Below are 16,500 nucleotides of genomic sequence, written 5' to 3' on the forward strand. Positions count from 1 at the left end.
GAGGCGGGGGCCCTCCCGCGGCCATCCGGACCGCAGCGGCGGCGGCGGGCGGGGGTGTTGCAGTGCGGGCGGCCGGGCTGCGGCGCGGGGGCGCGGGCGGGGCCGCAGAGCCCGGGGAAGGCCCGGGCCGGGGCCGGGTCCAAGGCGGCGAGGGCCGCCGAGGCCCGGGCGGAGGAGCGCGGCGCGAGCCCCGCTTGGTGCTGAGAACCATCTTGTTTTCCACACAGATCCGAAGGGGCAGCACGCGCCCCCGGGAGCGCCCCCGCCTCCTCCCCGGGGCCGCCGCGGGCTCGCTGAGCCGCGTCCTCCCTCCGGCCGGCGGGCTGGGCGCGCAGGGGCGCGGGCCCCCGCCCGGCGCGCAGCGGCACCATGGGCACGGTGCTGTCCCTGTCCCCCAGCTACCGGAAGGCCACGCTCTTTGAGGATGGCGCGGCCACGGTGGGCCACTACACGGCCGTGCAGAACAGCAAGAACGCCAAGGACAAGAACCTGAAGCGACACTCCCTCATCTCCGTGCTGCCTTGGAAGAGGATTGTGGCCGTGTCGGCCAAGAAGAAGAACTCCAAGAAGGTGCAGCCCAACAGCAGCTACCAGAGCAACATCACGCACCTCAACAATGAGAACCTGAAGAAGTCGCTGTCGTGCGCCAACCTGTCCACGTTCGCCCAGCCCCCACCGGCCCAGCCGCCCGCACCCCCTGCCAGCCAGCTCTCGGGCTCCCAGACCGGGGTCTCTTCTTCCGTCAAGAAGGCCCCGCACCCTGCTGTCACCTCCGCAGGGACGCCCAAACGGGTCATCGTCCAGGCGTCCACCAGCGAGCTGCTGCGCTGTCTGGGCGAGTTTCTCTGCCGCCGGTGCTACCGCCTGAAGCACCTCTCCCCCACGGACCCTGTGCTCTGGCTGCGCAGCGTGGACCGCTCGCTGCTTCTGCAGGGCTGGCAGGACCAGGGCTTCATCACGCCGGCCAACGTGGTCTTCCTCTACATGCTCTGCAGGGATGTCATCTCCTCTGAGGTGGGCTCCGACCACGAGCTCCAGGCTGTCCTGCTGACCTGCCTGTACCTCTCCTACTCCTACATGGGCAACGAGATCTCCTACCCGCTCAAGCCCTTCCTGGTGGAGAGCTGCAAGGAGGCCTTTTGGGACCGCTGCCTCTCCGTCATCAACCTCATGAGCTCCAAGATGCTGCAGATCAATGCCGACCCACACTACTTCACACAGGTGTTCTCCGACCTGAAGAACGAGAGTGGCCAGGAGGACAAGAAGCGGCTCCTCCTAGGACTCGATCGGTGAGCCCTATAGCCCGCATCATGGCTCAAGGATTTAATCCATTTTTAAAAATTTATTATTAAACAAATCAGATTTCGTGTACAGTATGTGTCTAGCAAAGCCACCAAGGGCCTCGCCCTTCCCACCTTCTCTCCTTGGGGTTTTCTTCAGCCCTGCCAAGAACTCTGGGCGCTTTTGAACTCCCGAACCTTGTGCAAAACCAAGAAGATGTATTCAGAGCCACCCAGGCTCCTGACCTCTCACTCTGGGGAGTTCAAAGGACTGACCTGCTTCTGCTACCTGTGCCCTTGCTGGACCAGGGCAGGTGAGGCTGTCGGCTGCTTCCTGCGTGGGAGCTGGAGAGGGGTCTCCGGCCAGTTAGCCCAGGGAGGAATTGGCATTTCTGGTTGGAGGCCCTTTTCTGGTTCCTATTTTGGGTCGTCCGTTCTCCCAGAGGCTCCCGGAGCCAGCCACCCTGACTGAGCCGCGTGGGCTTGTGAGGCGGGATGCCCACCGCCCTGGGACAACCTCTTCAATGGAGGAGAAGCCGGCCTGGTGCAAAGATTGTGTCCTGCCGTTTGACCACGCGCGACCCTGGTTTGCTCTTTTTTCTTTTTTAGGGAGAAGGGCTTTCCTTTAGTGGAGACATGGAACTTGCCCCCCGGCCCGGCCCGGCCCTCTTGTCCCCTGCTCCTAGCCCTGTTGGTAGTGTTGGTTAATGTGCTGGTTTGACTCATTAAGTTCTTTCATTTGGGGTCCCAGCTAAAGGGGTGGGGAGAAGCTGGGGACAACTCCTTTCCTGGGTGAATTGTCATTTGACTAATGCAGCTTACTCACCCTGTGGCAAAGGCCAGGACAGCTGCGGGTGCCCATTCTCAACAGCCTGCCTTCTGGGCAGGTGGGGGTGCCATGCCTGAGACCCAGCTGGTGCCCACCAAAGGGCTAAGGCCTCTTGCTGGTGCACATGACATGTCCTGCAGAGCTAGGGGGTGATGTCAGGGATCAGGGTGATGTGGTAATGATGTTCCCCTGCCCCCAGCCCTGTTCATTCAAAGCTGTTTCCAAACAGTTCAGTTTCTTCTGAAGATGAAGCCTTGCCCTGCAAGGCCCAGTGAGACAGCTGCATCTTGGAGACAATTACAAGCTGGGAGTACCAAACTCCTCATGGCTCTGGAAGCCTGCTGATTCCACAACTGAGCATTTGCAGCTGCTGGTTTTGGTTTCCACTTTTCCCTAGTGGCTGTAAAAACACATGATGTGTACTTAATCAATTTTCTTTCTAATTCTCCCAGATTGGTGGCTTGGGACTTGGGAGAGGACCAAGAGAAGGGAGCAAGTCTTCCTCCATGGCCCATCACTCCGGCTTTGGGGAACAAAGACCAATGTGAAGATGCTACAGAGAATTCTCTCTTCTAGTCCCAATCCCCCTGGGAGTGCTGGAATTGGGGGGGCAGGGGGGATAGAGGGTAGTTTTACATAGGATTAGGGTCCAGGTGGCTGCCGATTTCAGCACAAGCACTACTGAAATTCACATAAAAAAGAGAAAGCTGTGAAATTGAGGTCCCGGTTTATGAGGCCTGGAGCAGAGCCTGCCGGCCTGTGGTGTTCCCAGATATGAGGAAGAGGGCCTGCCTGTGCCGGGGAGCACTCGCCCCAGCTGTGCCTCGAGGCCCATGCTGAGCCATTCCCGGGACTGCCGGATAATCTGATGCGGAGCTGGAAGGAACCTGCGGCTGCTGGCACAGACTTCCCCGCAGCGCCTCTTCTCTGCGGGAGCTGTCACACAGCCTGTCTGTTCAGATCCTGCTGCCACGTGTGACCTGAGGTAGGAGGCCCGTGGGGGCGGCGGGCCCTGGCGGCATGGAAGAGGGAGGTTCGGGTGCTGAGTCTCAGGAGGAGGGGCGCGTGTCTTAGTCACTCGCTCGCCTGCCTGAACTTGGCCTGAAGCTGTGCAGCTGAGTCTCATCCACAGGATTCCAGTTCTGTGTGTTTCCTTCTCTTTCTCCATATTTATTTTTTTATTTCTTGGAGGAGGTGCAAATTTCAGGAATGGTTGGGGACTAAGAAAATAACTCTCTAGTTCCATCAATGTGAAGCCTGTCGTGTGCTCCTCCCTCCCCTTGCACTGGTCATCAGTATTGTGTAAAGGAACTCAGATACTTGAGTGTGCAAGCAATGAACCCATTTGACATGCTGCTATGAAGACTACTTTTAGAGCAACAATAAAAAAATGAAAAAAAACTAACCTACAAAAAAAAAAACCCCTTTATTCTTTAATTGTTGCTTTTACAGTGATATTGTGCATGCAAACCAGGAGCATTTTGTGTCTTAAGAAAAATAATATTAGAACAGATGGCTGTGAAAATTACACCCGTGCACAGAACAAGTCACAGGAATAATAGTTCAGGATTTGGTTTTTCTCTCTTTCTTGTAAACCTGAAGGGTTGATATATTCTTTCCATGCAGTTATTAGAATTTAGTTTTGTTCCAACAGTTGTTAAACTTGCAATGAAAAGAAAATGTGCCATTTTTTTCACTCGGAATTATTCATAGCTGTATATTTGAAACTGCTAATTACACACGTGCGATGTATGTTGGTTTTTTAGTGCAATTTCTTCTGTAGCTATTCTTTGACCAAACTGTGGGTATTGTTAATATTAATTTATATTTGTCTCATTTTGTATGTATGTAGTGTGTTTGTAAGTATGTGTGGTTTATAATCTGACAAGGTCATGAAGCTCAGTTTGGCTGTAATTTAATTCCCCTTCCCTTATTTTTATTTATTTTTGTACCGTGCTGATTAAATAAAATGCACTGATCATCCATTACATAGACCTCTTTTGTGGGCACGTCATTCATGAGCAGGCTGGGGGCCCCTTTTGTAAATGATTCCTGCACTCGGAACATAATTGGATTTGTGTAATGGGGGAGGGGAGAGGAGCAGGGAGGAGGGCAGGGTTAGGGGAGAGGGCTGAAGGAGCGCGTGTGTGAACGCTAAGGTGATTAGGAGGGAAGCGCAGGTTAAGTCCACTCTGGTTTAGCTGCTGGGCGGGGGCAGGGGCTGCTTCCCAAAGGCTCCTCTAGCTTGGCAGAGCTGGGTGACTGAGACCGCCTGCCAGGCGGCACCAGGCCTTAGACTGTTTGTGGAGCTTGGCTCCAAGGCTGCTGCCCCCATGCGTCCTGGGCCTGGCTCTGCTCAGTGCTTGCTGCCCAGAGGCTCCTAGGCCAGCAGGAGTGGACTGGTGTCCACGTGGCCTAACCCTGCCAGTTTGAGCAGTTTTCCAAGAGAGAAATCCAGCCCTGGGGCTTCCAGAGCAGCAGCTACCCCAGCCCATAATTGTGGCCAGGGTGGGGCCCCCTACCGGCTGTGTTGCCAGTGGTCTGTGCCCACTCACGCTAGCAGCCTAAGCCTCAGGGACTAGGGCAGTGTGGACTCCATCCTCCCCCGGCTTGTGCCCCACATTCTGGAGCTGCCCCCTGGACACTGGGAAGGCATTTCTGCTCAGGTTGCACTGTGGGAGCCGCCAGCCTTGGGATCAGGGCCGCTCGCTCTCCTCAGGGCATCTCCCTTGGTCTGAGTCACAGAAGCTCTTTTCTGCCAATGACCAGTGACCTGGCAGCATCCTGTGGCCGCAAGGCCCTTGGGTGCTGGGAGTGCCTGATCATCTCACAAGGCCTGGCCTTGCGTTGCCTGCCTGCAGCCCCCCATCCCACCGTGAGGTCGATTGCTCGCTAGCTCATTCTCCTGCCACTCCCACTGTCCCCCCCCCAGCCAACATGGGGAGAGGCTGACTGGTCCCCCCTTCATGCAGACCCTCCCCCAGCTGCAGCCGTAGGAATGTGAGCCTTTGACATCAATGTGCTTTGATTTCAGTAAACATGAAGGCACTGGGCTTCGAGTCCATCGCACAGGCCTCAACGTGGGGGGAGAAAACATTGGAATTTCACTCCACTGCCTCCGCCCACCCCCTAGCTCTCTTCTCGCTCCCTAGTTAATATTTCAGTTCAAAAACCTCAGAGAAATTATCTTCCCTTTTACCTTATTTGTGACTAATGCTTTCTTCCATCCTCTGGGATAACGGTTGATTTTACACAAGCTAAAATTTCACAATTATGGGTATAGTTTTCAATTACAGGTAAGCAGAACACCTTTAAAAATAAGATTTAATGCTTTATTGCTCTTGATGGTAAATCAAAATATGCTTTAGAAATAAAGTTAATTTAATGGAAAATAGGAATATACGCACCAAACCATAAAACTGCATTTAATTAAATCAAGAGAAACACTTCATTGCATCCGATCACTGTGTCCTCCTGCTTTCTTTCCCCTTGGCACCCCGGAAGCATTACCGTGATTACACCCTAAATTCCTGATCCTCCTTCAGTTCCACACACTGTGACTTCTTTCAGGACATCATGAAAAAGTGCTGTGGACAGCCAGTGTCCCCTGGCCCTCAGCCGGGAGGCCTGGCCCTGGGCTGAGGGGCCGCAGGCAACACGAGGAGGGAGGGCAGACTCCTGCTCCCAGCCCCTGCCAGCCTCGGAAAGGCACTCATTTGGCATGTTCCATTTTGGTGTGTTTAAAACGTACATTTGCATGTATCTAGTGTAAGGCAACAAGTTTGGGGAAATAATAAGTGGAAGGGAGAGGCGATGTTCCAGTTAAGATGGTTCAGCCAGTGTCAAGGTGATGGGCAAATCTCTGAGCACTGCTAACTGGGCTGGTGGCACCTCTGAGCTGCGCAGGCAGCTGACCAGGCTTGGAGAATGCGAATGGGTTTCCAAGGACAGGGTGCCAGTAGGATTCCTGGTTGCAGGCTGCACACAGTGCAAATGTTTGCGAGCTCTAGGAAGCAGGGGAGGGGGGTGCAGGTGGGACCAGGCTGCCGGGACCACCCGGGGGAGAGCCGGGGGACCATGTCAGACACCAGGCAAGGCACAGGAGGCTGCACTTGGGCACATGGTGTATTTTGCGGGGTCAGGGTGGCAGGACAGGAGCCTGGGGGGAGGAGGCGGGCGGGCGGAGGGGCAGTGTCTGGGGCAGAAAGTGAGGACGAGGTCAGCTCCTCCTGAGGCGCGGGCTCACCCTGGGCCCCTCCCCACACGGGGTGCCCAGAGTCTCTCCTCCCTTTAAGGCTCCTGGGCTGGGAGGCCCGGGCTCCCGGAGTTTGTGGTGCCCTCCTGAGCGGAGGCCGGGGAAGGTGGGCTCAGGAAGGCATCTGAAGCACGTGGGCTTTCTGCTGGGCGGAGACGGGCAAGATGGTGGCTTCTCTGGGCAGGAGGTCTGGGTGCCCGGTGGCTGGGGCCCCAGCTGTGGGGGGGCTGTGCAGGGCAGGGGTGGGCATCCTGGCCTGGCCTGCAGTGCCAGGACCCCACGCTCGGTTGTCGCTCGACCCCTTCCCAGAGTTGCTGTGTGCTCCCACCCTCCCGCCCCAGTCCTGGTTCTCCAGATGAGCAGGAGACAGAGGTGTGAGAAGGGGAGACGTCTGGCCCCCTGAGGGCTCCCCTCGGCCATGTGACTCCATTTCCTTATTAGTGTTCCTGACACGAGTGTGGGCACAGCAGCCACGATATAGGATTAGCAACCCTGCAAACGACAAAGTCATGGGTGGCGGGGGACGTCAGATGAGCCCTGGAGTGTCCCGCCCGCTCTCTCCTGGAGGGCAGACAGGAGGCCCGGGGCAGGCTCCGGGCGGGATGGACGGCCAACTGGGCGGGGCCACTCTGCCGGCCACTGGTGCCTGGGCTGAGGGGCTGGCCCCACAGGGGAACCTGCTTGCTTGGTGGCTTTGGCCAGCTGCTGGGACCAAGGAGCACTACAGTCACCCTGGGGGAGGGGGTGGCAGGCTGGGCTCTCAGAGACAGAAGAGCTACATCCCCAGCTCATCTCCACCACATGTGCCACAACCCCCCCGGGGGAGCCCGTCTTTGGTTGGGGGAAACTGTCCTGGGCTTCCCCCGCCCCCTCGCAGGGTCAGCGTCTGGTCACCGGGTCAAGGCACTTGACTTGCCCTGGCCAGTGGAGGGAGGCCCTCACTGACTGAGGCACCATCCAGTTGCCTCTGAGGTGAGATGGTCTGGATGTCAGCCCAGGGTCTGGGGCAGGGCACTGGGGTCTTTGTTGAATGGGGACCGTGGAAAGTCGGGACAGAGGAAGATGTAGATCAAAGGCAGAAAGCGAGGAAGGAAACTTCAGGGGAGGGGCCTTAGAGAGGGCAGGAGAGGCTCCTCCCAAGCTCGGGCCTTGCGCGCTCGTTTCTAGCGGGCAGTAGCAGGGCTTCGGCAAGGAGACGGGCACCTGGGATGCTGGGTGGCAGGTGGCCGCCCCAGGCCCACGGCGCTCCAGGCCCCGCAGCCCCCGCTCCCTGGCGAGGCCTCTGGGCGCGCTCAGTTCCCGGGCACGCTGAGGGTGAAGCCCGAGCGGCTCTTGGTGAAGTCGGGCTCTGGCTGGTTGAGCCGAGTCTCCACGGAGACGGTGCACTTCTTCCCGTGCAGGCTGCACTGCACGGGGTTGGTGACGTTGACTTGAAGGTGGCGCTTCTCACTGGAAGAACCGAAAAGAAAAAGACCAGATAGGCAGTTAGCAGGCAGCCAGAGTAGGGTGCGTTTCCCTGGCAACCCCCAGGGCCCACCGTTTGCCAAGCTCCTGCCTCACAGGTGCCCAGGGGACATGGGCACTGGAGTCTCAGAGGGGACCTGAGGAGCCCCAAGAGAGGGTGAGGACAGGAAGGACTGGCACTGGGCTGCAGCCTCGAGCCAAAGCCATCGGAACAGAGGGGCTGAAGTTCTGGCCCTGGGCCCGCTGCTGGCTCCAGAGAACCCGGCGTGTTGAGCTGGGCCAGAGGAGGGAGATGCCACAAGTGTCTGGCCTGAGGCCGGGGACAGAGTCACTTGGGCCTTAGATATCCGCTGGGAGCCCTGTGCAGTCAGAGCGCATGGCCCATCCGGAGTCACGTGTCTCCTGCTGGCCCATGGGGCTCGGCCAGGGCTCCACGTTCCAGGTGGGTGTCGGCCCCAAGGAGCCTGACGTGGCGGGGGTGGAGAGGCCGTGCACTTGCTGAGTAGGAGCAGATCCTGTCCTCCAGGTCCTCATGCAGCACCGAATGCACTTCAGATGCTTCTTATTTTAAGAGCTGAGAAACCTGTCGAAGGGCGGGCACCTCACGGCTGCTCACACAGGCTGGCAGGGTCCCACGCTGCCCCTGGGCCTGGGTCTCGTCAGCTCTCTCCCCACGCTGGGAGGGGAGAGGAGAAGGGCCCGCCAGCCTGGGGCCTCCAGTCAGCATGGGCTGGCTCTGCTCTGTGGCCCCGGGGACACCTTCTCTCTCAGGGCGGCGTCTGGGGTGTTGCTGGGCCCCCTGGACTGATGTGGCTTTTGGTGTTGAGCAGCGAGTGCCATGTGTCCACAGCACAGGGGGAGGCCAGACTGAGGCCGGCACCCCTGTGCTTCTGCCTGGCCAGCCAGGCTCCGTGGGCCAGGGGAGTGTGAGGGCTTCCCAGGCACCGGCTTGCCCAAGAGGCACCATCGCTCAGACACCTTTCTCTCCAGTATGGCACTGAGGCAGCCCACCCTGGCCGCCAGACAGCACCCAGAAGCGGGTGCTGCAGGAGGGGCCAACAGCAGCCACCCTCACAGCCTCAGCGTGAACACATCGGTCAGGGCCTCAGTATGAACACATCAGTCACGACCTCAGAGTGAACACATCAGTCAGGGCCTCAGTGTGAACACACCAGTCAGGGCCTAAGGGTACCGTGAACACATCACTCAGGGCCTCAGTGTGAACACATCAGTCATGATCTCAGTGTGAACACATCAGTGACAGCCTCAGTGTGAACACATCAGTCATGGCCTCAGTGTGAACACATCAGTGACAGCCTCAGTGTGAACACATCAGTCATGGCCTCAGTGTGCCCAGGACACAGCTTTGCTCCAGCACCCGGTCCAGGCGCATGTCCCCAGGCCGCCCAGTGCGCCTGCCCTTCAGTGGGCCCCACGGTTTGGGAAGGAATTTGCGGTTTCTTAGGGGCTCTTCTCATGGCCATTTCCTACCTGCTTCTCATTAAACATGTCGTGGAGGCAGCAAATGGACACAGGAAGAGACCCACGGTCACCACTGTGGGCATTAGGTAGCTAATACTTAACGTCTTGTCAGCTGCAGCTAAAGCCTTGGCTTAGACAGCTATTTTTAACCAGACTTGGACACAAAAATAGCAGAGCCTGTCAGAGGCAGTGACTCAGGCACTTCTCCACGCCGGTGGGAGCCCGGCTGCTGTGCGGGGCAGATGCGCGGCCCTGTGATCCTCGTCCTGGCCCTCGCGCCGCCCTGGGCCACAGAGCCCAGCGCTGCAGCCCAGCCTGCGCTGGAGCCATCTCCAGGACCTGGTGGCCTGCTGGCCGGAGCCTGCGCCTTCCCCTGCAGGTTCCTGAGCCGGGGCGGCCTCCCTGCCTCCCTCGGTCAACCTGGCACCGCCTCTGGCCCCTCAGGGCTGGACTTGTGTCCTCTGGAAGCCTCCCCGGTGGTGTCCCCCTTCAGACCCGGGCAGAGGCCTCACCTTGCCTCGCCTCCTGGTGGCATGTGTCTTTCCCTTGGTGCACTACTGGGGACAGGCTCTGCCTCCCACTTCCTGCTCCCCAGGGAGCCTGGCACAGAAGTGTGTGCACGGCGGGGTCCAGAGTCACCTGGGGACTCAAAGTCTTAGGGAAAGGGCTTGAAAAGAGCCACATTCCTTCAGTTGGGAAAGACCAAGAGAGGGAATGGGCACTGCCAGCCCCACCCCCACGTTCTCATGTTCACACAGTCGGGACATGCTACTCTCAGCAGGGTCCTTCTGACTTGAGACCCCCCCCTCCCAGGTCCGAGTTTGGTGTCGGCAGAGAGCTGCTCCCCGTTCCTCCCTCCTCTGGGCTCTTGGTATCTCCAGTATCTGCCCTGTGGTCTTGGTGCGCGGTTAGGGTGGACAGCGAGCACCTGTTACAGAGCGGGTAACAGGGTAACAAGGGCAGGGCTTCTCCTTGCAAATGGGCCCTCCGGTGGGGACGGGGATGCAGGCTGGAGGCCCGTGCTCCAGATCCCTCTCCCCAGGCTGGGCTAGGTGGAAAGCGTCTCTGCTCTTCTCCCTGTGTCTTAGGCAGTGAGCGCTGTGCAGTCAGTACCAGCTGGGGAGGAAGTTGCAGGAGCAAGAGGGGCCGACGAGGGACAGTCCCCTTCTGCAGGGAGCTTCCAGCAGAGCAGAAAGCAGAACCATGCTCTGGGAGACCCAAGCAGAGAACACACAAGGAACTACCACTCACACTGAGGCTGGCCCGTGCCCCACCTGAGGCTACCGCTCTGCTGAAAGGGAGGTTCTCTTGAGTGACTGGCGAGAAGGAAAGCAGAGGACGTGGATGCGGTGGATGCAGATGCGCTCCCGGCCCCCTTCCCTCTCCCCGTCCCACCTCTCCTGTGCCAGCCCTGCGGCTGCTCAGCCCCCTCCCCGGTGGCCCTGCATGCTGTCGTAGGATAGCTGGTTGGTCGTCCTCTCCTCCCCCGGGCAATGCTGGCACTCCACAGCACAGGCCCAGGACGTGGGGCAGACGGGCCCGGTTGCAGGAGAGCAGGGGAGCGGGTGCAGGGAAGCCGTGTGCAGAGCATGTGTCGACTGGCCTTGCCTCCAGCCCCTCTCGGCCGCCTGTCTGCAGCCTGCCCCTCCCTGACCGCAGACCCTGGTCTGTGGCAAATATCTCCTTCCCACTTCCCAACAGCATCCTCAACTGAAGGAGAGTCCGAGATGCGTTAGGAAAGAGGCAGAGTTCGGCGGTGATGCCCACACTGCCCCCTGGATTTCGGCTTGGCATTTTCTAAGCCCACATGACATCTCTCCTGGTTCCTCTGAGGCCTGAGTCTAAGAGCAGGGGCCTGAGGGCTGGAGGGTCTGGACTCCTGGACAAGCTCCACGACCTTGTCCAAGTCACTCAAACCTCCGTGAGTGTCTGTGTGACCATCAAATGTGAGTAATACACAGGTTCTCAGCCACTTTATGAGAGAAGGCAAATGGGTGAATGGTTTCATCCAGCCGTCTGCTCTCCAAGCACCCACCAAGTGCTTGCTGCATGTCAGGTACTGAAAACGAGTTTGTAGCCCAGGTTGGGTCCTCCCCTGAGCCCTGGCAAGCTGCCTGCCCTCAGGGTGCTTTCAGTCCGGTCAGTGACGCACTGGGCCACTTTTTTGAAAGATTTTATTTTTCCCTTTTCTCCCCAAAGGCCCCTAGTACATAGTTGTGTATTTTAGTTGTGGGTCCTTCTAGTTGTGGCATGTGGGATGCCGCCTCAGCATGGCCTGATGAGTGGTGCCATGTCTGCGCCCAGGATCCGAACCGGCGAACCCCCGGGCCGCCAAAGCGGAGCGTGCGCACTTAACCACTCGGCCACGGGGCGGCCCCATGGGCCACTTTAAAAGATGCAAAGCACTGTACGCGGGGGGCATACGCTGTTATTTTGCGTTACAGAAGGACTATCACTCCTGTCTCAGTTAAGCGCTAAGAACCTCCAAAAGAGCGTTCAGGAGAGCTGCGCTTACCGCATCCGTCTATGTTCTTCACACACGTCAGCACAGTTCCTAATTCCCCACGAATGCTTCTGTTGGAATATCCCTTCCTGACTGTCCTACATGCTAGGGGTGGATTTTAACCCTGTGATTAAATCCTATAAGTTTAATGGAGCAGCCACGCCCCATGCACTGGTCTCCACTTTCTTTCTTTCTTTTTTTTTTTTGAGGAAGATTAGCCCTGAGCTAACTACTGCCCATCCTCCTCTTTTTGCTGAGGAAGACTGGCCCTGAGCTAACATCCGTGCCCATCTTCCTCTACTTTATATGTGGGACGCCTGCCACAGCATGGCTTGCCACGTGGTGCCATGTCCGCACCTGGGATCTGAACCAGTGAACCCTGGGCCGCCGAAGCAGAATGTGCGCACTTAACTGCTGCGCCACCAGGCCGGACCCTGGTCTCCACTTTCTGAATGCAAGTTCCTGAAGGGTGGAGAGGGAACTCGTGGGGCTTCATACACACCCTGCACACAGAGGGTGCTGCTGGGCGATACCCGTGCGTCTAGCCAGGCTGCCGTCTGGGCTTGCTGGGTCCATTCGCTCTGCAGACTGCTCTCTCCCAGCAACGCAGCTTCGTCAACTTCTAGTACTCGCTGCAGCCTCATAAAGAGGAAGATGCTGGGCACGATGGGTGGCGATCTGCCTAGGACAGAAGCGGGCCCAGTCCATGAAGCTCATTGCAAAGGGAAAGCAAGCAGGCGGCCTGCGGAATGGGAGGCCCGCAGGAGGGGGCCGCTCCTTAGCAAAGGAATAGGCTTATGGGCACCTTAGGTGACAAGAAATGCCTGTGCTCCTGCTCCTTGCCTTGGCACAGCCCAGAGTGGGCCTGCCCTGCCTCACGGCCCGTCTTCAGGGGGCGGCTGTGAGGTTTAGGCAGAAGAGCAGGTCGAGTGGCTACGATGTGTTGAGTTCCTAACAGAACAGTGAGAAGAACGGGCCTCCTGGTCTGAGGAGCTTGTTGGACAACACCGGTGGGTGCCGTCCACATGCGGCCATTGACAGACCACAAAGGAAGACGACGCTGAGTGAGTTTGTTGGTTCCTCAATAAGTGAGAGGTAGAATTACCACCTGGCCCAGCAATTCCCCTCCTGGATCTATATCCGACAAACTGAGAACAGGTGTCCAAGCCAAAGCTTGTACAGGAATGTTCACAGCAGCAGCACTTCCAATAGGCAAAAGGTGGAAACAACCCAAACGTCTATCAACCACGGAGCGGACAAACAAAAGGTGGTATGTCCATTCAACGAAACAGCATCCAGCCATAGGAATGAAGTACTGACACCTGCACAACACGATGAACCGTGAAAACACCATGCTAGGTGAAAGAAGCCAGGGCCCGGCCCCGTGGCCGAGTGGTTAAGTTCACGCGCTCCGCTTCGGCAGCCCAGGATTTCACTGGTTCGAATCCTGGGCATAGATATGGCACTGCTCATCAGGCCATGCTGAGGTGGCATCCCACATGCCACAACTAGAAGGACCCACAACTAAAAATATACAACTATGTACCGGGGGGCTTTGGGGAGAAAAAGGAAAAATAAAATCTTAAAAAAAAAGAAAGAAGCCAGACACAAAAGCCACATATTGTATAATTCCACTGACATGAACTGTCCAGAACAGGCAAATCCATAGAGAACGAAAACAGACTGGAGGAGTAGGGGTGTGGAGGGACCGCTTAGAGGGTACAGCGTTTCCTTTTGGGCCATGAAAATATTCTAGAACTAGATAGTGGTGATGGTTGCACGACACTGGGAACGTACTAAATAGGACAAATGGTAGATTTTATGTTATGTGTATTTTACCACAATAACTTTTTAAAAAGTGGACTGAGCTAAAGGAAAAATACGAACTTGCCCTCAAACCAATTTCTGTCCCCATTTCAAGTTCAACCAGAATGGTTTTAAGACCAGCGAGGGGTTTCTTGGGCCTCTTCTGGAGACAGAGCAGCAGCAGAGTGGAGCGTGGGCAGGCAGTGGACGCTCCGGGGAAGGGTGTCAAGTGACAGCTCTTGCTTGAGCTCCACCACACCGGAAATCCTGATGGAGCCAGAGCGCGTTCCTTATTTTTTAAAGAAAAGAGCAGATTTTATAGATGGAGGCAGGGGGGCGCACTCTCTGATGACAAGCCAAGCCAAGTGACAGCTGCTGATGGAGGCTGGCCGTGGGGGGAGGGGCTTTCCCTCCCCATCTTCTGTTACAGGATCGAATGGCTCAGCAAACTGTGGAATTCGGGGACTTTCATCTGGTTTCATCTGTTCAAAGCCATCACGGCAGGCAAATGGCCTTTATCAAATTACTTCCTTCCATTTTTCATATAGACGCCCATCCTCTGCTCACTAGAAAGATCTGTGGGTAAATGCAAGGCTCGGTCCATGCGAGTTCCTGCGCTGGCCGGGCACCGGCGGGTCCTGCACAGAGTGGGGCAGCACAAGTCTCTCTAGGAGCTGAATCAGCCCAGAAAACGGCCCCTGCTGTCCAGACCCCTGGTCAGCAGGATTAGGAGCCGCTTGCCTGCTGACCTACCTCCATAGACCAGGACTCAGGGAGACGAGGGAGCCCCTGTCTTCTCCATGGCATTCCCGTGGCCTTCCCCATGGGCAGTGCTGACCCGGGGTCTAGTGAATGCACTTTAACGGGAAATGCAGTGGACAGGAGGGGCCCTGCTGTAGCTTGGGGAACGTGTTCTCCGGAGGCATGCCAAGGAGTTCCTGAGAACGTGAGGCTCATGCAATTTTTTCTGGTGTTTGGTCACAGGAAGTGGGGAGAGGAAGCTCGCCTTGCGCCAAGGGTACTCAGGTAGTAAACAGAAGCTTCTCAAAGTGATGAGAAATGAAGTGTTTTAGGAAAAACCCTAGAGCCATGAAGACAGGCCGCTCTCCATCTGGATGCTGCTGGGACATGCGCCTCTGCTCTCGCTGAGGACAATGGCTGCTGATGGCGCGTCTGGGTCTCACGTCTGCAGCTGTTCACTGCACGTTTCACTTCCTTTGAGAAGCAAGTCCCTCTGCTCATGTCAAACCACAAGGGCAGCTCTTTCAAAATCCTGCTTTAGGAAATGCTACTTCTGTTTTTGTCAGGGTCGAATGGATACTTTTACCACGGCCACTGCTAAAGCGAGGCTGAGAGTCCAGCGCCCATGCGATCCTCAGAGTCGGGGTGTCGCACTGCCTGGTCTGTGGAGTCCTTTTTGGGTTTGCAGTTGGTGAGGGGTGGGGGTGACACCATTTTTATTTAGAAAATAAAACTTCTCTCGTCCCTAAATGGCTCTCGGCAGGCAGCTCGTCCTGAGGCCTCAGCGCAGACCGGTGTCTGCCTCCACCACATCACTGAACTGATCTGGCTCCCGGGTCCAGCGGGCAGAATCCCCACTTACCCCTACCTGTGGCCCTGACACTGCTCCCGGCCCCTCCCGGCCAGGCGCCCATCCCCCCAGCTCTCTCCTCACTGACCAGCATCACTCATTTCTCCCCTGTCTGCTCTCCTTCTCTTGGCAGCTATTTACCAAGCACCTATGACAGGCTGGGTCCCATTCTTTTTTTTTTGAGGAAGATTAGCCCTGAGCTAACATCTGCCACCAATCCTCCTCATTTTCCTGAGGAAGACTGGCCCTGAGCTAACATCCATCTTCCTCTACTTCACATGTGGGACGCCTGCCACAGCACGGCTTGACAAGTGGTGCGCAGGTTTGCACCCAGGATCTGGAACTGGTGAACCCGGGGCCACCAAAGTGGAACGTGTGAACTTAACCGCTGCGCCACTGGGCTGACCCCTCGGGCCCTCCCATTATTGACAGGGAGACAGGCAAGTGTTCTCACCCCTCAACACACACAGAGGAGGGCCAGCTAAGCCTGGGTGGCTGGGGTGGGCTTCCAGAGGGGGTGATGTCCAGACTGACACCTCCAGAAGAATTAGGAATCCTGCAGAAGTATGTTGTTTTCTCCTTAAATACTGTTTTGTCTTTTTCATTTGATACGTTATCCCTCAGTAGTGTCACCACGCCTGTGGTTTCAATGACACACAACTACCTAGTCGGCATCTCCTGTTCTAGAATGATGTCCAAGCACATATTTTCAGCCACCCACTGGACAAATCCTGTGACTATTCCACAGATAGCTGAGTCTCTATGTGTCTAACACCGAGCTCACGCCCCAGGCATAAACTGCTTCCTCCTCTTGTCATCATCTGCCCAGTCACGGAGGCCAGGAAGCCCGGTCAGCCCGGACCCCTCCTCTCCCTCCACTGCCCGCAGCAGGCCACCAAGTCCCATTCATTTCACCACCTCAGTCTCTCTGCACTGTCACCGCCACAGCCTAGAACCTCAGCCCTTTTCCCCTGGTTACCGATGTGGCCTCCTAACCCACTCCTCTGCCTTCAGTTTGCCCCACACCCGGCTTCAAATGCATCCTCGACACTGTCATCAGAGAGATCTTTTAAAGGCACAGAAAGATCCCGTCACTCCTCTGCTAAAATCCCGTCAGTCATTCCCCAGAGCTTTTGAGAATGGCCCGCCCCCCACCCCGACCCCCTCCCCCCGGCTGAGACTGGTGTTCATCTGTGTCCCTGTCCTCCAGCAGCTCTGAGCACGCCACCATGCTGTGCTGGTTCCAACAGCATGATCAGAGCTGACACGCTGCCCTGGCCGCTTACAACT

At 57.1% G+C, this 16,500-nt stretch overlaps 2 protein-coding genes across 3 annotated transcripts in view; one reads left to right on the forward strand and one right to left on the reverse strand.

Annotated features, from left to right (window-relative positions):
• CDK5R1 (cyclin dependent kinase 5 regulatory subunit 1) overlaps nt 1–4,087 on the forward strand; it is a 5,247-nt gene extending 1,160 nt beyond the window's left edge. The window contains exons 1-2 of one of the 2 annotated variants that reach the window (XR_006890463.1): nt 82–1,866; nt 2,562–4,087. Coding sequence is in view for 1 of the 2 variants with exons in the window: in XM_046674326.1 (XP_046530282.1) it covers nt 370–1,293 (924 nt within the window). In the remaining variant the exon portion in view is untranslated. Of the gene's footprint in view, nt 1–81 lie in introns of those variants that run through there. The other variant, XM_046674326.1, reaches the window with a different exon arrangement.
• A 1,340-nt stretch (nt 4,088–5,427) lies between these two features.
• Nucleotides 5,428–16,500, reverse strand: part of MYO1D (myosin ID) — a 237,943-nt gene continuing 226,870 nt past the window's right edge. The window contains exon 22 of the mRNA XM_046675411.1: nt 5,428–7,813. Within this exon, the coding sequence (XP_046531367.1) occupies nt 7,657–7,813 (157 nt within the window). The 3' untranslated portion in view covers nt 5,428–7,656. The remainder of the gene's footprint in view (nt 7,814–16,500) is intronic.

Source organism: Equus quagga, chromosome 11 (assembly GCF_021613505.1).
Source record: "Equus quagga isolate Etosha38 chromosome 11, UCLA_HA_Equagga_1.0, whole genome shotgun sequence".
NCBI lineage: Eukaryota > Metazoa > Chordata > Mammalia > Perissodactyla > Equidae > Equus > Equus quagga.